Source organism: Leguminivora glycinivorella, chromosome 7, assembly GCF_023078275.1.
Source record: "Leguminivora glycinivorella isolate SPB_JAAS2020 chromosome 7, LegGlyc_1.1, whole genome shotgun sequence".
Taxonomy (NCBI): domain Eukaryota; kingdom Metazoa; phylum Arthropoda; class Insecta; order Lepidoptera; family Tortricidae; genus Leguminivora; species Leguminivora glycinivorella.
In genome coordinates this window covers 4,349,656-4,372,727 of record NC_062977.1, presented here as the reverse complement: position 1 = coordinate 4,372,727, position 23,072 = coordinate 4,349,656, and the positions used below count along the sequence as shown (strand labels likewise).

Below are 23,072 nucleotides of genomic sequence, written 5' to 3'. Positions count from 1 at the left end.
CCCGACGTGATGACCTAAGGGAATAAAATGATTAATTTTACATTACTTAAAACTAAATTATAAATAAGTTTAAACACTTCCTGATTTCGCTGATTCTACTTGAACATAATTACACATTATTAGAAAACAAACACTTTAAACACTTAAAATCTCTACACAGTCTATTAATTGTCATTTTTAAATCACTATTGCTATAATTCACTTTCAGGCCTAATCTACCTATATAGATTTTACCTAAGAGATAAATTCACAATTAACTGATTTCTGGCTAAATGTCACGACGCGTATCCAGCCAGTCGTTTCGGGCTCCAAATCTTGACTAACTCCTGAAGGTCTATATTTTAAAAACCATAACATTCACACGAATAGACCTTTATAATAAAAAGACTTTTGTACATAAGTTTTGCATTAACATACGTCATTTCATAATTTCGATCATTATAATTTCTAACTAGATGACGTATGTGTCACCTTATTAAGATTAACCTACGCCCTTTTAACACGCATCTGAAATAGAACTCTTGTATTTAGCCATCGAGTATGCGATAGTGTCAAGTACCATAAGAGCGACTCGCCGAAAAAAAGTAATAAAAAGCAAAAATTATGACCGTGTGTTTAGATTAGGTCGATTTCAAGAGCTTGCGACTTGTGAATATATTTTTAGGGATCCGCATTAAAATACTGGCCAGTTATAAGGAATTAATACCTAACCCTGTAACACTGATGTTACAGGACGGGACGAAAGACTTGATTTAACGAAGTCCTACAGTATTGACCCATTAACCGGTATAGAATGTAGTGTCCAAGAAATTCGTTCATTGAAATGACACCCACGATGAGCAACCAAAATATTTTAAAAAACGTACCGCACCGTACCGCGTACGGTACTTGCTTTACGGTCGTTCCAGAAAAATAATTTAGCTTGATTCTAGTTTGGAATTTGAAATTTTAAAGTATTTCGAGAAATCGGGACATTTTCTAATTTGTCGGGATTCGGGAACACATGTTAAAAATCGGGAGAATCCCGCCGAATCCCGACCGTCTGGCAACCCTAGTGGCACATGTACGTTGCCGACTCGACTTATTAGAAACTTGTACAAACCTGTACTTAGAAGGGGCCTGGGTGCCGACGACTCAAAGGATCGAAGGAAGGAGGGGGAAGGAAGGAAGGAGTACCGCACCCTCGTTGAGCTCTGGCTGCCTTACTCACCGGCAGGAACACAACAATGAGTAAAGTCTAGTGCTACTTGATTGCGGTCTTTTGTAAAGCGGAGGTATTAGACTCTGCTCTACCTTAGAGTATATTCAATTTAGTATTAGAGTTATCAGTCAAGAAATTTAAATGCAGCGCCATCTATTATTAGTTTCGACAACTTTTCATGTGACTTTCCATGCCTAAAGGTTCGCACAAGTCTCAAGTCGCGTAAATTACTTAGTAAATTTTGCCGAGAGACGGCGCTAAATACAATAATACTCATTAGAGTACCTATACTTCTAGTCAAAGACATATATAACTCCGTATAGACAGATAAAGTCTAAGAATAAAACGTACTTACCTCAGTACCACACAGAAGAAGGGCTCAGCTAGATGGCGCTAATATTAATATTAACACGCTTTTATTAGGTCGTCGTGTATGTAACTAACTATGTAATGGAATCTACGGAGGCTAATTTAACCATCTTCCAAGGATCGTAGCGTAATGATAATTGGCAGCTGTATGTAGTTCTGATGACAGTACAATAATATGGTACTGTTGAACTGATCTGATGATGGAGCCGGAAGATATGAACTGGAACTACATGATGGAACATCGTATCATAGCTGTTTTTGGGTTTCTTAGAAAAGTCTTGTAATGAACTTTGACTACGATTAGGTTTCAAGGTCTGATGATGGAGCCGGAAGATATGAACTAGAACTACATGATGGAACATCGTATCATAGCTGTTTTTGGGTTTCTTAGAAAAGTCTTGTAATGAACTTTGACTACGATTAGGTTTCAAGGTCTGATGATGGAGCCGGAAGATATGAACTGGAACTACATGATGGAACATCGTATCATAGCAGTTTTTGGGTTTCTTAGAAAAGTCTTGAAATGAACTTTGTCTACGATAAGGTTTCAAGGTCTGATGATGAAGCCGGAAGATATGAACTGGAACTACATGATGTAACATCGTATCATAGCTGTTTTTGCGTTTCTTAGAAAAGTCTTGTAATGAACTTTGACTACGATTAGGTTTCAAGGTCTGATGATGGAGCCGGAAGATATGAACTGGAACTACATGATAGAACATCGTATCATAGTAGTTTTTGGGTTTCTTAGAAAAGTCTTGTAATGAACTTTGACTACGATTAGGTTTCAAGGTCTGATGATGGAGCCGGATGATATGAACTGGAACTACTAAAAAGATCAACGTAGTATTTAAAATAAGTTGGGATAGGGTTTTCTTGAGACCCTTAAGAGCAAGTAAAGGGGGGCTCAGGGGCGGTCGAAGCCCCCCACAAAAAAGACTGATCAACGTAGTATTTAAAATAAGTTGGGTTAAGGTTTTCTTGTGACCCTCCAGAGGAAATAAAGGGGGGGTTCGGGGGGCGAAGCCCCCCGCAAAAAAGAAAGATCAACGTAGTATTTAAAATAAGTTGGGATAGGGTTTTCTTGTGACCCTTAAGAGCAAGTAAAGAGGGGCTCGGGGGCGAAGCTCCCCACAAAAAAAAGATCAACATAGTATTTAAAATAAGTTGGGATAGGGTTTTCTTGAGACCCTTAAGAGGAAATAAAGGGGGGCTCGGGAAGCGAAGCCCTCCGCATAAAATAAACATCAACGTAGTATTTAAAGTAAGTCTGGATAGGGTTTTCTTGTGACCCTGAAGAGCATGAATAAGGGGGCTCGAGGGCGAATGCGGGGGGCATAAAAGAAAGATCAACGTAGTATTTAAAATAAGTTGGGATAGGGTTTTCTTGAGACCCTTAAGAGCATATAAAGGAGGGCTCGGGGGGCGAAGCCCCCCGCATAAAAGAAAGATCAACATAGTAGAGAATGCCTTAAAGCATGAGTCCGCCTTTTGTACTGCAAGATTTTCTTTTATCACTGCTTCCAGTAGTTCCACAGGTGGTAAATGATCTTTATTACTAGATTCACCTACTTTTATCAATTTTAAAGCACTAGTGGATAAAATGCGTTTTTACCCGCTGGTATTAAAGGACAAAACACGTGTGTCCGAGCTAGTGAGGGGAAAAATTCAATGTTGGCGTGCGGTCCGTTTGTTAATGTAGGTAAGAATTTAGAATAGCGTCATTTTGTGAACATCAAAGGAGTGAGCCTTCTGTACTTGTACTATTATACATATATTCTGTGACAAAACTAACAACATGTGTTCCAAGTACAACATTCGAAATGCCGGAAAGTTAGTAGGTATCGACCGTAAATTGGCGAAATCCAATTTACGGTAAAATTAACACATGTGATGGACCCTGCCGTCTATAATAAATTGCCGCAATATGTGGTTGAAGCGCCTAGTATGTCGAACTTTAAGTACCTATCGCTTAAAAAAATGGCTGGTCGAGCACCCGTTCTACACTTATGACAATTTTTTTATTACCTAATTAGAAAAATATTTTTGTGCATTTTTTATATGAATATTGCCTAACTTTTTGTAATTTCAATCTTCTGTCTATTTATTCTCTAAGTATTAATGTTGTATGAATATTATTTTTTTAAATCAAATCTTGACGTGTAAAATGGCGTTGAATGAATAAATGAATATGAGTATGAGTAGTATGGTTATTTTAACCATTGAAAGTTTGTACGGAACCCTCGGTGGGCGAGTCCGACTCGCACTTGGCCGGTTTTTTTTTGTAACATAGGTATTTTTTACGCGATTGATACTCAGAATCGCGAGATCTTTCGATCCTGATAGGAGAAAAAAAATGTCCCAAGATTTCCATACATTTTTCAGACCTTCCATTCCGTTACCGCCATACAAAATGTATGAAAAAATGGTAACGGAATGGGAAAAAACCTTGGGACACTTTTTTTTCTCCTATTAGGATTGAAAGAGCTCGCGATTCTGAGTGGAAACCACATAAAAAAATCCAAATCAAAAAAAAAAGTCGGGTGGACAACTTTGAAAAAAATGGCCACGTGCTCTTTGGTTCAAACAACAAGCTACTTGTCATTTGAATCTGCAATATATTTAAATCAACAAGTCGATTTTATAAAAACAACCTGACACATATTGTTTTAAACATACGTTTGGCTGATTCAAACGGATAAACCGCAACAAGTCGAACTTGTTAAATTCACAATGCAAATTTCTCTCAGTGTACAACCCCTACCCTACAGTCGAGTACGATCGTACGTGCACTACGTACGTACCACGGGTTGGTTCAGTTGGTTGAATATTTAAGTTATGGGCTCCGGTTTCCACGATTAGCCTTAGAAAGGCCATTGTGCGTGCTGTGTATGCCGACGATGGGTCTAGCCAGCCTAACTCCGCCCAGAAGCGCAAGATCCTCCTGGTGTCTCCACAGGCTTCTCGGAGTGACCTTGTCGGTTCGAGAATGCGGTTCGAGAATGTGTGTTCAAAGGGAGGACAGGGTGTGGCGAAATTTCTAACCGTGGCGTGGTAAGAGTGGTAACCAGTATTGTGTGGGGACTGTGGGGTAGGTACTTAAGTTTTAACAAAGTAATAAAATTACTATTAAGTACCACGAAACCACCCACCACGCCACGTGGCTACCACGAAAATACATCTTAAGTTTTGTGACTCGCGAAATGGATGCTGCATTGCATGAGAACTTAACAAACTTTAACATTTACCAAACTGGGCATAGCAGGCAGCTGCTAAAGATAATTGCCAATTTCCTCAACAAGGTATTATTACTATTATTCTACCGCCAAGGTCGAAGGTGGATTCTGCGTAGTAAAGTAACGACTAATACGCGCAAACAAATTTCCTGTCTGGTACATATCAATATTTATTTTTATACGAAAAACAACGATAGTAAGGCGGCGGAATTGAAAAAAGTCGTCTAGTTTTGAAGTTGATGTGACTGGAGAGTATACTGCTGACAAGTGGTATCGTTGTGATCGGTACACTTTACTGAGTACGAAATAATGACTTGTCACTTTCTCAGACTGTGGGGGGGTTAACTATGACGTCACAAAGATCGCGGTCCCGGGTTTCAATTTTTTGCCAATTTGTCTCTAGAACCCCTTATCCAATTTTGAAAAATGAGGTGTCGATTGAAAGCGTATAACATGCTGATTAAGATTTATTATATGTGAAGAGTATAGTTTTGTTAGTTATTTTTTAATTAATAATAATGCAAAAAATACTTTTTTTTTACTCTCTTTTTTGATTTTTGTGACTCAAAAAGGCAATGAAAACGGCCACTTAGCTAAAAAATATGTTATATAAATCATTTAACTACATTATTAAGCTATCTGTTGCTTTTTAAATTTCTACGATCGGATAATAAATAAGCAAACTACAACCACATACCTGTAGGCGGGGAGTACCGCTTGACACGCGTTCCCATACATTCGGCGTCTACCAAATTACACCTCGCGCAAAATTCGTTTCAAGCAGATATACCTCTAATCTTATTCATTGTAACCTATCAATATTGGTATCATTTGAAAGTACAATTAAAGTACTTTAAGAAACAATGTCAATCATTTTCTTAAAATCAATAATCGTCAGTCTGCGGTGGTTACAAAGGAAAAAAGTGGGTATGCAATTTGACTGGTTTCCTAGGTTTGATACCCTAGACGAGTTTAAAAGGGGAGGTAAAGGTGACATATGGGTTGTTCTCTGGCCTAAAAGCTATACAGAGGGTCAGGGGAGAAAAAACTAGGGTTTAAGTTTAGTTTTAAGTTATTTTTTCTTTTATTTGTTGATTTTATTGTGTTTAATTTGTTTGTAATTTTATCAAGGATACACGTTGGTTTCTTTTGCTGAAAATTCCCTTTTTTATGAAAAATGTTATGAATTTCATGGCATTTTCCGATAGAGACTAAAATTAACTTTCAAATAAGGCCACATAGTCATACTGATACATAGTCATACCCTTAATATTATATAAGTAAAAGTATGACTATGTGGCCTACTGATACATAGTCATACCCTTAATATTATATAAGTAAAAGTATGACTATGTGGCCTTATTTGAAAGTTAATTTTAGTCTCTATCGGAAAAAGCCATAAAATTCATAACATTTCTCATAAAAAAGGCAACTTTTAGCAAAAGAAACCAACGTGTATCCTTGATAAAATTACAAAAAAATTAAACACAATAAAATCAACAAATAAAGGAAAAAATAACTTAAAACTAAACTTAAACCCTAGTTTTTTCTCCCCTGACCCTCTGTGTAGCTTTTAGGCCAGAGAAAAACCCATATGTCACCTTTAAAACTCGTCTAGGGTATCAAACCTAGGAAACCAGTCAAATTGCATACCCACTTTTTTCCTTTGTAACCACCACAGACTGGCGATTATTGATTTTAAAAAAATGATTGACATTGTTTTTTAAAGTACTTTAATTGTGCTTTCAAATGATATCAATATTGATAGGTTACGATGAATAAGATTAGAGGTATATCTGCTTGAAACGAATTTTGCGCGAGGTGTAATTTGGTAGACGCCGAATGTATGGGAACGCGTGTCAAGCGGTACTCCCCGCCTACAGGTATGTGGTTGTAGTTTGCTCATTTATTATCCGATCGTAGAAATTCAAAAAGCAACAGATAGCTTAATAATGTAGTTAAATGATTTATATAACATATTTTTTAGCTAAGTGGCCGTTTTCATTGCCTTTTTGAGTCACAAAAATCAAAAAAGAGAGTAAAAAAAACGTATTTTTTGCATTATTGTTAATTAAAAAATAACTAACAAAACTATACTTTTCACATATAATAAATCTTAATCAGCATGTTATACGCTTTCAATCGACACCTCATTTTTCAAAATTGGATAAGGGGTTCTAGACAAATTGGCAAAAAAATTAAACCCGGGACCGCGATCTTTGTGACGTCATAGTTAACCCCCCCACAGTCTGAGAAAGTGACAAGTCATTATTTCGTACTCAGTAAAGTGTACCGATCACAACGATACCACTTGTCAGCAGTATACTCTCCAGTCACATCAACTTTTCCCGAGACCCTCTCGCCGCTCTACTACGATCCCAAGATTGATCCTGAGGTGTTCAACAAGAATGAACTACATTTTACAAATAAGATGTATAATAATCAAGCCCTATTTAAGTATTGTACTGATCGACTTACTTCTGAATGTGCAATTTTTCTTCTAACACATCAGACACGAACTTTGGCGTAACATTTTTATCGAGGGATCCCAGCTTGGTCGGACTGACCAGCTCAGTAGCTGTAGCTCCAAAACATACTGTCACTACTCGAACGCCTGTTTGCGCGAAGTATTCTTCTTTCTGGAAATTGATAGAGAGATATAAATATAAACTGTCATTATGAAATAAAACTATGGGAACGGATTATATCGCGTATAATGAATTTACAATTCATCCCGACGCTTCGAACACTTTACAGCATTCGTGGTCAACGGTTGTGAACGGTTGTGGTGGTGGTTGGTGGGTGGGTGAGTCACACGTTGACCACGAATGCTGTAAAGTGTTCGAAACGTCGGGATGAATTGTAAATTCATTATACGCGGTATAATCCGTTTCCATGGTTTTATTTCATGAGTAACTATCGCGGTAACCGAAGACAAAGACATATATAATTCCGTATAGACAGATAAAGTCTAAGAAAAAAACGTAACTCAGTACCATACAGAAAAAGGTACGGTGGCCTAGATGGCATTACACCTTTGGGGTACGCTCAGCTAGATGGCGCTAATATTAATATTTGACATTTTAAAACATATCAAGCTAAGAATATGGGCCAAATTGTCAAAACTGAAGTTCAAAAGTTTTAAGCCTGTGTCGAGAGATGGCAGTTTATACACTGTGATTATACATTTTACTTTGACAGTAACTGTCTATAATACTCGATCCTCTTTGCCGAAGACAATATTATAAACTGTCATTAATTAAATACAATAATGGAACTATTCTCACAAGTTGTCTTTACATGTCGATAGGTATTTTTTATTGCATGCATTGCAAAAGGTTTTTTGTCTGAATTTTTATTGACAGTCTTTTATGGTTAATTGTTGAACATAGTTGATATTCAGTAAATTAATTAATGAATCTACGGTTATACTCACGTTATTATATCGCTATTGCTGCGACATCTTCTTTCGGGCCAATTCGGAGGTCCCTCTTCAGGCATATAAGAGTTCACGCGGCGGCTAAATTCCGTGGACAGCCATGAACACCGCGTGAACTCCTATATGCCTGAAGAGGGGCCTCCGAATTGGCCCGAAACATGTCACAGCAATAGCGATATAATAACGTGAGAACAACCGTAGATTCATTAATTATTTCAATGTCTCACGAAAGTTTAACGTGTATAATCAGTAAATTAATAAGTTAGATGTGTCTAAGTTATAATCAGATCTCCATTCGGTTCGGTTTTGAGCTATCTCCTGCACGGGAAGCATGGTCGCGCGATAGACGATAAAATATCAGGCCGTCCCTATCGCACTTACAAATAGTGCGATAGGGACGGCCTGCTATTTTATCGTCTATCGCGCGACCATGCTTCCCGTGCTGCTTAGGGCCGGTTATATCAAACCGTTTGTCATCGTTAAAGCGTTCGTTAAAAAATGTTGTATGGGAAATTCCATAGACGTCTGCTGCCTGACGATGATGTCTGTTAAATTTGGTTGAAGCAACTGGCCCTTAGCCGCTAAGATTTTCTGTTTTGCCGCTATTTTTGCCTGAGCCAGTCAATTCCAATCGTTGGCCTTTTTTACGGGATACCCCCATTTGCCAGAATTTCATTTGCCATAATTTTATTTGCCATCCTATTCAACAATCATAATATTGTTTCTCATAACATCTTATGCCATAATCATTGTTTACTATATTAATCTAGTGCCAGAAACTTTGTTTCCCATAAAGTCAGTTTCCATAATGTCATTTGTCAGAATCATCGAAATCCGTAATTACCACATTCCATACCATCATTTGTCATACAAATTAGCATCCAGAAAAGTCAATTTCCATAATGTGCTTTGGCAGAATCGAAAACTACTAAAATAGGTACTAGAAGGACTAGAGAATGAAACTGCTATCAGAAAGTAGGTTAGGTTAGGTTAGAACTGTGACCCCCTGGAAAATGAAACTGCTATCAGAAAGTAGGTTAGGTTAGGTTAGAACTGTGAACCTCTGGAAAAGGAAACTGCTTGAAAAGTAGGTTAGGTTAGGTTAGAACTGTAACCCCCCGGAAAATGAAAATACTATCAGACAGTAGGTTAGGTTAGGTTAGAACTGCGACCCCCTGGAAAATGAAACTACTATCAGAAAGTAGGTTAGGTTAGGTTAGAACTGTGACCCCCTGGAGAATGAAACTGCTGGAAAAGTAGGTTAGGTTAGGTTAGAACTGTGACCCCTGGAAAATGAAACTGCTACCAGAAAGTAGGTTAGGTTAGGTAATAACATGGGCAACAATTAATATGGCAATAATTGCTTATGGCGTTTGAATATTCTATGAAACCATATTATTGCACTTAATAATATGGCTAACAAATAGTATGGCATTTTATGATTATGGAAGGTAATATTCGGATAAACAACGAGTATGTCATATGATTTTTATGGTAAACAAATCATTCGGGCAAATGAAATTCAGGCAAGTTAGATTCGGGCAAATGAATATTATGTTAAATGACTGTCGGGCAAACAATAGACAACCCTTTTTTACATCACTTATACTTTAGCTATTTAATAGGTATTGCAGGCTCAGTCCTAATGACTAATTTTTAAAAAACTGTACTCACCCCGATACAGTTACTGAACTGTAAAACAGCTGACTTGGTAGCAAAATATATGGGTATTAAAGGAGACTGAGACAGCCCAGCTATTGAGGAGATGTTGATGACAGTTCCCCCTTTCCCACCTTCGTCTACCCGCATCAACTCCAAGGATTTCAATGTGCTTGTTACAAGAGCAGTCTGAAAAATAATATTAGGTATATCAAAAAATTTGTATGAGCAAATCTCAAAAAGTTTGTACATTTGATCACGTCTTCAAAAGGTAAGTATACTTCGTGACTAACGTTTTGCAGTTTAATTTGTTGTAAAAATTAATACGTATTATACGTACTGCTAGCACAAACCTAGAAGAACTGTAGAGAAATTGGTCTGGATTGGACCTGTTTTTGGAAACAGTGCGTACCTAACGTGTTCTGAAAGATCACGTTAGGTACGCACCATCAGAGTTAAATTACCGGCTTCAAGTTCTGCCTAAATTTTAACTAATACTACATATGAACAATATAGATTTATTCTTACCACATTAATTTCAATCTCCTTCTTGTAAACTTTAGGAGAATCATTCATAAGTGCCGCATTGTTGATGACCACATTTATGTTCCCTTGCTCCTTTACCAGTGAGTCGAACGCTGCAAACAGCTGATCGTCTTTTGTCACATCGCAGCGGTGGAACTTCGTCTTGCCTGGCCCGTGCTTCGAGTTCAGTTCATCTTGGAGAGCCACGCCGGATTTCTCGTCCACGTCGAGAATGGCAATGTGCTGTAGACCAAGGAAAAAACTTCTTTACATAAAATGTGGAAGGAATTGAGTTCATTGATAAATAAATAAGTAAGTAAAAAAAAAAAATATATAGGACGTTCTTACAAGGCCGCGCCAAGTTTAGTTGAACTTTTCGTCTCACAATTTTAATAATATTTTGTTGACAAACAGAATACGTAATAAAACAGTCAAAATGTATAGTTGTCCAGGATGTGATTTATATGTAGAAAGAATAGATCGTCTGTTTTGCACAACATGCAAATCGTGCTATCACTATTCATGCGTTAATATAACGTCAGCTATATTTAGAGAAAAACAGTCCAGGTTAAGAGCACAGTGGATATGCCCTTCCTGTACACAGGTCACACGACGCTCGCGTCGGCGGGACGACGAGACCCCCGCATCCCCGGCGGGTCTGAGACTAATGGACAGAGGTATAAAAGACGCAAATAAAACCAGTGATGATACGGAAATTTTGAATATGCTGGAAGACACACACATAGACATTACCACCCCTTTTTCCACGCCCTCAGCACCTCGCCATGCTAAAACTTCTCGGGAAGCAGAGGCGACCAGCGCAGATAACATAACTTTTGACAGATTTAGCGTGAGCGTCAGAATGGCGGGTGTACATCAAGCAATCCTGGTGTCGTATACGTCAGGAGTTAGTGCTAGCAATGTGCCAAATGTGCGCCAAAATTTGAGCAATGTGCTCTTTGAACTCCAGAGATATTTAAGAAATTAATGACACCCGCCGTTCTGACGTCAGGTTGGCGGGTGTACTTCCAGTTCTAGCTAATGGCTGCTTACTCGAGGGTGAAAGTACTGCCTAAGGTTAGTGCTCGCAATGTGCTTCCACATGTATGAAACACACACTAATTCAGAGAGCCGTTGAAGAGTAATATGGGATTGAATAAATATATCTATAAGTATCACTTTTTTGTGAAAAGCGCCTGAATGTTAATGCTGCATTGCAGGTAATGAACATTGCTATTTTATTTCAGCAGGCGTTATAGACATCTTTATTCAATCCCATATTACTCTTCAACGGCTCTCTGAATTAGTGTGTGTTTCATACATGTGGAAGCACATTGCGAGCACTAACCTTAGGCAGTACTTTCACCCTCAAGTTAGTAGCCATTAGCTAGAACTGGAAGTACACCCGCCAACCTGACGTCAGAATGGCGGGTGTCATTAATTTCTTAAATATCTCTGGAGTTCAAAGAGCACATTGCTCGAATTTTGGCGCACATTTGGCACATTGCTAGCACTAACTCCTGACGTATACCACACCAGGATTGCTTGATGTACACCCGCCATTCTGACGCTCACGATTTAGCCACCTGATTAAAAAAGAATTTGAAGTAATGAAAGAAACTCTAATAGAATCTATAACGAATAACATTAAGGAGACCCTCATTGCCGAGTTTAACTTGAAAATAAACGATCTTAAACATGACATATCTCATAACTCGACTACGTTAACCCAGGAACAAGGACGACTGCAAGAAAGCTTAAATGCAAATAGTGAACTTATAAAAGAATTAGAAAACAAGCATTTTAAATTACGAAACGAGTTAAATGCACTTAAAAGCAAGATTGAAGAGACAGGACAGAAAACTACTAATGCAAGTTACGTGAACAAAACAATAGTACTATACGGTTTGGATGAATACCCTGAAGAAAATTGGCAAGTACTTATACAACGTGTAACCAATGTGTTTCGTGAATTCCTGGGCACAGATATAAATGCCTTTATTGAGGACATAAAAAGAATAGGAAAGCGTGGGTACCGAAGGCCTATCGAGATAGAACTGATAAGTAAACGTATGAAGAACTACATTTTACACAACAAACACATTTTTAAGAACACAGGTCTGGCTATCTCCGATTTTCTGGACACCGCAGAACTGAAAAAAAGACAAGAAATCAGGAATACCATCAGGGAAGCGCGCAAACGTGGTCTGCGCCCCATAGTAAGACAGGATAAAATATTTATAAGTGGCTGCGAATATTTACCATCTCCGACTAAACAACCTGAACATACCCAGATGAACCCAGAACACGGAAGCCCTGATAACCGGCAGCCTACTAATGTTGAGACCTTCAAGGACGTGGAGAAGAAACATTATCAAAGCAACCCTCACCACACCGGCCAAGACATACAGAACCGCACGTCATGTAATACCCCCGCCGCGGCCATCGCGTATCACTCCCGAGATACGAACGACCATCATAGCAGCGACGACTTGAATAACACCTGCACGACTAATTCTTCCTTTCGAGCCTAATAAATCTCATATTTTTTTCCAAAACATGCAAAGCCTTTGGAACAAAACCCACCTCCTACAAGCGCATACAGAAAAAGACACAAATTTACAAGTAATATGTATTACAGAGTCCTGGCTTAATAAAGAAAAGAAACAATTAATAAATATACCAAATTTTAATGTAAGTTCGTCTTTCTGTCGTGAACAGCACGAAGGAGGAGGCGTTTTGATCCTAACGCATAACTCGTTAGAATCTCGTGAACGCCTTGATATCTCTTCTATATCAAGAGAACTCATTTTTGAAGTTTGCGCAGTAGAAATACCGAAATCAGACTTGTTGATTATAAATGTTTACTACCCAAATAGTAAAAGAGAAATTGAAGTTTTCTATTCATGTGTAAATGAACTCCTTAAATTAATCTCAGTAAAAGATAAGAACAAAAACATTGTAATCGGAGGTGATTTTAACATAGACTTTCTTCTCAATAATAACAACAAGTTTAGACTATCCAACGTCATGCTCGCACATAATTTCCATCAAAGAGTAAATGGGCCTACACGCGTCACACGCGATAGGTCCTCATGTATCGATTTAATGTTTACTAATTTTAAAATAAATGACTCTGAACTTAATATTGAAGATCTAGGATTTTCAGACCATAGAGGTATATTGTTTAAAACCCCTATAATTACACCAATAGTAAAAAACTGGACAACCCATAAAAGAATTTATAGTATGAAAAATATGCAGTACTTTAAAACCGAACTCGCATTAATAAACTGGTATAATATACTCTCAACAAATAAATGTGCAAACGAAAATTATAACTCATTTGATGAAATATTAAAACAAACTCTGAATAAATGTATTCCAAAAGTAACGATTAAACTACAACCTCAAAAATCTCGTTTAACACCTGGATTAAAAATATCTTGCCGTAATAAAAGGGCATTAAAACTACTCGCATCACAATCACAAAATAAAATTGTACAAAATTATTATAAACAATACAGTAAAGTTCTAAAAAAGGCAGTACACACGTCAAAAAAAATAAATAATAAACAAAAATTCCTAAGCTCCGACAATAAAACTAAATCCATGTGGCAAATAATAAATACAGAGACAAATAAATACAAACCAAGAAATAAAAATAATGTTCATATAAAAACCAAACACAACGATCTGCTCATTAACCCTAAAGAGGTGGCGAATATATTTAACAAGTACTTTTCCTCTATCGGAAATTCAAATCAGACATCGGCAACAAAACTTCCACTGAAAAATGCTAATATAAACTCATTTTTCCTTAGCCAAGTAGAGCCACCAGAAATGTATAAAATATTAAAAAATCTTAAAAACAAATCATCGTGTGGTATAGACGAGATTCCTCCCACATTGATAAAATATTGTGCAGAGATCCTGACTATACCGTTTACTATATTAATAAATCAATCATTTTCTGAAGGCACCTTTCCAGACGCTCTAAAAATCTCAATAATAAAACCTGTTCATAAAAAAGGTGACAGTACAGACTTGAATAACTACCGACCAATAGCTCTGTTACCTACATCAGCAAAAATATATGAAACTGCCATGATATCACGTCTTTATTCCTTCTATGAAAAATTTAACATTTTAAACGAAAATCAAAACGGTTTTAGAAAAAACCGCTCTACTACTTTCGCAGTCTACAAGTACATTAAACAAGTTATAAATATCATAAATAGTAAAAACTATGCAGTCGGCCTATTACTAGATATGAGTAAAGCATACGATCGTGTCTGCCACCAAATTTTGTTAGACAAACCTTACAATACAGGAGTCAGAGGAATAGCCCTGCAATGGTTTTACATATTTTTCAAATCGCTTTCAATATACAATGTAGACGTACAAAATGTAAACTTCGAGACAGGGAAAATCGAATATGTCAGATCTGATAGAGTACCTGTAACAGGCTCTATACCCCAGGGAAGTGTCTTAGGGTGTTTGTTATTTCTTATATATATAAATGACCTTCCTGATATAATAGACGATTATTGTACGCTGTTTGCCGACGACGTCTCAGTTATAATACCGTGTAGTGATAGTCATGATTGCACAACCAAATTAGAGTCAGTATTAAATTCAATTACAAATTGGTTACATGCACATAATCTTCAACTTAATTTAAACAAAACAAAAGCAATTCAATTCAAACCTAGTCAAAAAACTGCTTTGCCATTAAATATAAATTATCAGAACATACAGATAGAACATGTAAATACAGCTACTTTATTAGGATTAGACTTAGACAGTAATATGACCTGGAAATCTCACATTCAGAAACTATCGAAAAAGTTGTCTTCTTTTATTTATGCACTTCACCATCTGAAACGAGCCACGGACTTCGAAACTGCCCTTACTACATACTACGCATATGCATACTCTAGGTTATCCTACGGTCTCGTATTGTGGGGAAATAGTTGTGAAATTGAAAATATTTTCCTTCTACAAAAGAAATGCATCAGAATACTACTAAATATAGACCAACTCGACTCCTGCAAACCATATTTCATTAAACACCAGATACTCACTCTTGCCTCGATGTACATCTTTGAAACCAGCAAATTTGTCAGAAAACATTTCGATCTTTATTCACCACTCATTAATAATAGAAGAAACAATCGCAACCTAAACAAACTAGAATTGCCTTTCTCATCATTAAAGCTTGTTACATCTAGTCCTCATTTTATGTGCATAAAAATTTATAATCACCTTCTTCTTAAAAATTATTGATAGAATACTTTATAACTAACACGGAACAGTGGCTCTTTTATTTTTACTTTGTATAATTTATTAATAGGCTAGTTTCCTATACTTAAATTAAAATATTTTATGCAGTGCACGAAATAAAGCGCCACATAATTGGAAGAAAAGTATAGACAGTAGTTATTTTTAAACATAATTTCTATTTAATAAGTCAAAAAGAAAGATTTAAAGTAAATGAATTGACCGTGACGTCACTCCTCAGTATTTCATACTAATTCCTATACTAGCAAATCGTTTGACAAGTCATAAAAAGAAGCTGATTTGACTAGTAGGAAACTAGCCTATAATCTTTTTTTGAGGTGAACGAAACGACGTTTGAAATTTAATGACAGATGAGGTGACAATACCTTTGCGCGTTCTGAATGTATGAAATTAAAAAAAAACATTACACAACACAAAAAACAAACATTCAGCACGCGCAAAGGTATTGTCACCTCTTCCGTCATTAAATTTCATAAACATCATTTCGGTCTTTTAAAAAAAGATAATTAATAGTGGAGGACATATAGCGTTTGGGGTCATGGGGATTTTTAAACTTTTTTAATTTATTTTCATAGTAATTTTTTGATACAATTTTTGGCGGCAGAAAAAACGCATTTTGCACGCATATATTTTAGTATATTTTTAGTATTTCAAAAAGACACACACAAAGAACTAAAAAACCAAACTTCGGTCTGTGGGAATTATTATGACCCCTCCCATACAAATGTTCATACGACTCCTCTACTATAATAAATAATACGAAATAAAAATAAAAAAGTCACCTTTTCGTGATCGTTATAGCATATTCTATCAGAAAAATATACTATTTGCCTATCTAACCTATCTTCAACAAACTTTACCTATACCCAATTGTTCAGTAGGTATTATACCGTGGTTTAGGTTCAGCAACCAGGGTTCGTCAAAATAGATAGATTGAAAAGGGCTAGAATCTTGGAAGCATTTGAAAGGAGGAATGTAGGAGGTAGGGCATAGCGAATGATATTCCACTTTGTGTGGTAGGGCACAGCACAGCGGATATCGTCTCGCTCGAATCTAGAGCAGAGCCCAACTGGGGTAGTACCTCCGCCTTACAGAAGACCGCAGCCAAATAGCACTAGACCCTACTCATAGTGTTGTGTTCCTGCCGGTGAGTAAGGCTGCCAGAGCTCAACGAGGGTGCGGTGCTGATCGGGAGGATTTACGGAACTAACTTGTTCCGTATAACGTCCTTTAGAGTCGTCGGCAACCCGAACCCTCCTTGGAACTTGTGCACTCCTTTTTGCTGTGTACTTAACACAGCAAAGGGGAATGTACAAGTTTCTAATGGGGTGGCAACGCGCATGTGACACTGTTTGCGTTGCATGCGTTCATAGGTTACGGTGACCGCTTTCCATCAGGCGGACCGTATGCTTGTTTGCCACTGACGTAGTATATAAAAAAAGTACTCTTTTATTTAAGAAAGTTTAAAACGGGTTTATTAAGAGCGCTATGACAAAAAAAGGCGATATATTGTAAAATGCACAATATTTATCGACAAAATTGTACACTTTACTCATACTAAAAGACAGTGAAAGTACTTGTTTCAGTTAGAACATCTTATTAACTGTCGGTTAAATAAAAAACATATGAAAAAAAAAGCTTTTTCAATTAGTAATGATTGTTTTTCTGATGCTAGTTTAGGAAAAACCGCGTGAAGCACAGAATTCGGAGCTCTTATTATGTACAATTTGATAAGATCACTCTCATAAATGAGATAAATTTAAGTTCCAAATATCTTGTACTTAAGGCCCATTAAACAATATTTATCATTTAATCCTTTGAAATTGAGAAATTGAAAGTAAAACGAACTCAATTTTGTCTTGAAAATACATCGAAACAAGTGATCATTTCTCCGAAAATCTACATGTTATCGAAGTTATTTTAGTATATAAATAATCTGCACAATGTGCTTAAACTGCTGTTATCCATTTGTCGTTATAATATTTTATCATGATTTTTTGCCAATTTTTTGAAAACTAGCCTTCCTGTCGCTATTTTACCGGCGACGGACGCCTGCGATTTCAGTGCCGCGCCGGAGCTCGAGGAGGTAAGACGTATGTCGCTTTGGTCTCCGAGTTTTCATCGCAAACGTCGAGAATATTTATTGTTGTGTGGGTCGGACGCCTTGTTTCTACACGGGCTATCCTCGCATTGTGTGTGTGTAAACAGCGACCAACGAGTTTGATCCTAGATCCGTAAATATTTGCTTTTGTAATACTTTGTTATGTTTAAATGTTAAAGTATTACAACATTGTGATGATAAAAATGTGAAAATTACAATACGGTCAAGATGATAAGACACATCAAGATGGTACTCGGGATCTGATGATGGAGCCAGAAGGTGGTCACCAGTACCAGAACCATGTAAGTAAACGACTTCGTGTTTAGGCTCGTTGGGTTCGTCTCAACAAGACCTTTGACAAGAGGTGGTACTCAGGGTCTGATGATGGAGTCAGATGGTGGTCACCAGTACCAATGAACCATATAACTAAACCCAGAGATGGGGAAATCGTAATCGATTCCGGATTACACGATTACTTGATTTTACTTTGTAATCTGACACTACTGGGTGTCAGATTACTTGTAATGTAATCAAGTGAAACGGTAAATTACCATTACATGTAAAGGAATCACTAATCATCTATACAATCATTACTATTACCAATAATTCGGAATCATAGTCGATTCAAAATAACTGAAATTATTGACTTGATTACTTTCAGATTACGAATATGTAGTACCTCAGATTGCTGACTGTCACTTTGACACAAAAGTCGTCATGGGTGTCGTAAAATAGGTTTTAGGAGGTGCTGATTCCAAAATTAATGACTAATGTTCAATCTGACATTGCTGACTGTCACTCTGACACAAAAGTCGTCATGGGTGTCGTAAAATAGGTTTTAGGGGTGCTGATTCCAAAATGAATGACCAATTTGGAATCTGACATTGCTGACTGTCACTTTGACACAAAAGTCGTCATGGGTGTCGTAAAATAGGTTTTAGGGGTGCTGATTCCAAAATTAATGACCAATGTGGAATCTGACATTGCTGACTGTCACTTTGACACAAAAGTCGTCATAATGGGTGTCGTAAAATAGGTTTAGGAGGTGCTGATTCCAAAATTAATGACTAATGTTCAATCTGACATTACTGACTGTCACTCTGACACAAAAGTCGTCATGGGTGTCGTAAAATAGGTTTTAGGGGCTGCTGATTCCAAAATTAATGACCAATTTGGAATCTGACATTGCTGACTGTCACTTTGACACAAAAGTCGTCATGGGTGTCGTAAAATAGGTTTTAGGGGTGCTGATTCCAAAATTAATGACCAATGTGGAATCTGACATTGCTGACTGTCACTTTGACACAAAAGTCGTCATGGGTGTCGTAAAATAGGTTTTAGGGGGTGCTGATTCCAAAATTAATGACCAATGTTCAATCTGACATTGCTGACTGTCACTCTGACACAAAAGTCGTCATGGGTGTCGTAAAATAGGTTTTAGGGGGTGCTGATTCCAAAATTAATGACCAATGTTCAATCTGACATTGCTGACTGTCACTCTGACACAAAAGTCGTCATGGGTGTCGTAAAATAGGTTTTAGGGGTGCTGATTCCAAAATTAATGACCAATGTTCAATCTGACATTGCTGACTGTCACTTTGACACAAAAGTCGTCATGGGTGTCGTAAAATAGGTTTTAGGGGTGCTGATTCCAAAATTAGTGACCAATTTGGAATCTGACATTGCTGACTGTCACTTTGACACAAAAGTCGTCATGGGTGTCGTCAAATAGGTATCCGGAGGTGTTTGAAAACTAATGACCAATTTGGAATCTGACAGTGTTGACTGTCACTTTGACACAAAAGTGATCATGGTGTCTTCAAATAGGTTTTCATGGGTACTGATCTCAATATTAATGATCAATTTGGAATCTGACATTGCTGACTGTCACTTTGACATAAAAGTCGTTATGGGTGTCGTCAAATAGGTTTCCTTTCCAGGGGTACTGTAAACATTCTGTATACATATAACATGTAAAATGGTGCAATAAAGAATATTTACTTACTTACTTACTTACTGTGCAATGTCAGGTTCCAAATCGGTCATTACTTTTTAAATCATTTCATTAATTTTGGAATCAGTGCCCCCTAAAAACTATTTGACTACACCCATGATTCCTTTTGTGTCAAAATTACAATTAGCACTGTGAGATTCCAAAATAGTCGTTAATTTTGGAATCAGCACCCCGGAAACCTTTTTGAAGACACCCATGACGACTTTTGTGTCAAAGTGACAGTCAGCAATGTCAAGATTCCAAATCGGTCATTAATTTTCAAATCAGCACCTCCGGAAACCTATTTGACGACACCCATGACGACTTTTGTGTCAAAGTGACAGTCAGCAATGTTAGATTCCACATTAGTCATTATTTTTGGAATCAGCACCCCTAAAACCTATTTTACGACACCCATGATGACTTTTGTGTCAAAGTGGCAGTCAGCAATGTTAGATTCCACATTGGTCATTAATTTTGGAATCAGCACCCCTAAAACCAATTTTACGACACCCATGACGACTTTTGTGTCAAAGTGACAGTCAGCAATGTCAGATTCCACATTGTTCATTAATTTTGGAATCAGCACCCCCGCAAACCTATTTGACGACACCCATGACGACTTTTGTGTCAAAGTGACAGTCAGCAATGTCAGATTCCACATTGGTCATTAATTTTGGAATCAGCACCCCTAAAACCTATTTTACGACACCCATGACGACTTTTGTGTCAAAGTGACAGTCAGCAATGTCAGATTCCACATTGTTCATTAATTTTGGAATCAGCACCCCGCAAACCTATTTGACGACACCCATGACGACTTTTGTGTCAAAGTGACAGTCAGCAATGTCAGATTCCACATTGGCCATTAATTTTGGAATCAGCACCCCCTAAAACCTATTTTACGACACCCATGACGACTTTTGTGTCAAAGTGACAGTCAGCAATGTCAGATTCCAAATCGGTCATTAATTTTTAAATCAGCACACCCGAAAACCTATACTCGTGGTATATGCACTTGAAATGTGAAAGTGAAAATGCTAGAATGACATGTAAACCACGAAGTTGTATAGTCATATTGTTCATTGGTATTGGTGACCACCATCTGGCTCCATCATCAGACCCTGAGCACCACCTTGAAGTAATTAGAATTGTATTTGTCTTATTTTATCATCATATTAATATAATTATACTTTAATACTTATCATATAACAAAAGCAAATATTTGGGATGGGATCTACTTTTATAATTATTACTTTAATTTTTTAAATAAATTTTAACATAATTGATATTATTTCGCGCTATATTAACCTTCTAATCCATTTGCACAAAGTTATACGAAGATTTGTCTTATTTATCAGATTCTGGCGAAATGAGCTAGATATTGTTATTCTTATTATATCAGGATTATCAGGCAACGGCGGTAAAAGGGTTAATTTAACGTATTCGATAAAAAAGGAATAGTAATCCATACTAATATTATAAATGGGAAAGTGTGTGTCTGTTTGTTTGTCCGTCCTTCACGGCAAAACGGAGCGACGAATTGTCGTGATTTTTTAAGTGGAGATAGTTGAAGGGATGGAGAATGACATAGGCTACTTTTTGTCTCTTTCTGACGCGAGCGAAGCCGCGAGCAAAAGCTAGTAATGTATATTTGTGTGATTTGCGTTTAAATTAGATGTATTATTTAAAATGTTAATCTCAATATAAAGTTGATTTAACAGGAAATACGTGAATATAAAGTACATAGTTTATTATGGTCCAAAAATTGAGAACCTACGATGTCGTCAACTATAAAATAATGTTATCGGCGTATTGAAACCGGTTCGTAAAATTATACCTACTCATATTAATGTCTGTTACGATGAACTTAAAAGGATAAGATACAGACGGCGGTAATCCTAGGCACGGCGCGTACAATGTAACACATAGTACGTCGAATCCTCATTCTGCAGCCCTGACCATCGGCAGCTTGGACCCTGCCCCGCTGCTGGCGGCACACTAGGTTAGGTATATAAGTGTTTATATGTTTCTGTATTATGAAGCGCTGGTAGCCTAGTGGTAAGAGCGTGCGACTTTCGTTTTGATATTTGCCCAGTCGCTTTTCGGTGAAGGAAAACATCGTGAGGAAACCGGACTAATTCCAATAAGGCCTAGTTACCCTTCGGGTTGGAAGGTCAGATGGCAGCCGCTTTCGTAAAACTAGTGCCTACACCAAATCTTGGGATTAGTTGTCAAAGCGGACCCTAGGCTCCCATGAGCCGTGGCAAATGCCGGGATAACGCAAGGAGGATGATGGTGATGATGTTTCTGTATTACTTTGTGTACTTTTTTTTTATATAAGTAGTTTAAAAATCCTAACCTATAGAGACTAAAAATCAATAAAGAATATTACAATAAGTATATGACATAAAAACTTAAAATTTGTATTTACCTTAGCACCTTCATTGAGTACCTGCCTCACCACGGCCTCGCCAATACCGTTCGCGGCGCCCGTGATCAAAACAACTTTGTCCTGCCAGCCGTGCGACATCCTGCGTACGCAATACTTAACTAACAGAATCACTTCTCAAATACTTTGTATCGTTGATGGGCGATTCTCAGAGATGACGTTCGGTGCCTGATTTCGGTGCTGATTTTTATTTACTACTTTTTTGATATATCAGTCTATTTACTAAAATCTAGCCTAAATATAAAAAATATTGGTGGTGGAGGCCTCCATTAGAACCTTATAGTTTGTAAGAAATCAGACATTTTAAATCCACCGAAATTATGTATGGGCACTGTAATCAATTTGCACCACCGAATTCAATTTTTACACATTATTCCACATTCCAACTTTATATATAATTTATTATTCAATTTATTGATATTTTTCATTTTAATTTGATGACAGGTCCTGTAAAAAGGCTCATAATCGCGCAATTTTACTAAATTTAACATGGTAATATACTAGTAATTATCGAGTAGTGAATTTTGTACCCATACTATGGCTTAATTTGCTTACAAACATAGTTTTATGTTTTTACAAAGTATATCCTACTATTTAAGTATGAAATGCTAGAAAATAATAAACAAAACCCAATTTACAACACGGCAATCGAAGTCGGTGGTCACTTTTTTGATATCGGTGGTCAAAAAATCCACTGAAACCACGGAAATCAACAACACTGATATCAAATTTTATCGCTTTTTTGGAGATAACTGAAATAGCATGCATGATACAGAGGAGATGTCATAATGAC

At 37.1% G+C, this 23,072-nt stretch overlaps 1 protein-coding gene across 1 annotated transcript in view; it reads right to left on the bottom strand.

The window, feature by feature from the left end:
- Nucleotides 1-22,361, bottom strand: part of LOC125227858 (15-hydroxyprostaglandin dehydrogenase [NAD(+)]-like) — a 29,284-nt gene extending 6,923 nt beyond the window's left edge. Inside the window, exons 1-4 of the mRNA XM_048132235.1 lie at nt 22,262-22,361; nt 10,433-10,672; nt 9,920-10,093; nt 7,285-7,445 (exon numbers count right to left, since the gene is read on the bottom strand). Coding sequence (XP_047988192.1) covers nt 7,285-7,445; nt 9,920-10,093; nt 10,433-10,672; nt 22,262-22,360 — 674 coding nt within the window. The 5' untranslated portion in view covers nt 22,361. The remainder of the gene's footprint in view (nt 1-7,284; nt 7,446-9,919; nt 10,094-10,432; nt 10,673-22,261) is intronic.
- Nucleotides 22,362-23,072: the final 711 nt, after the last annotated feature.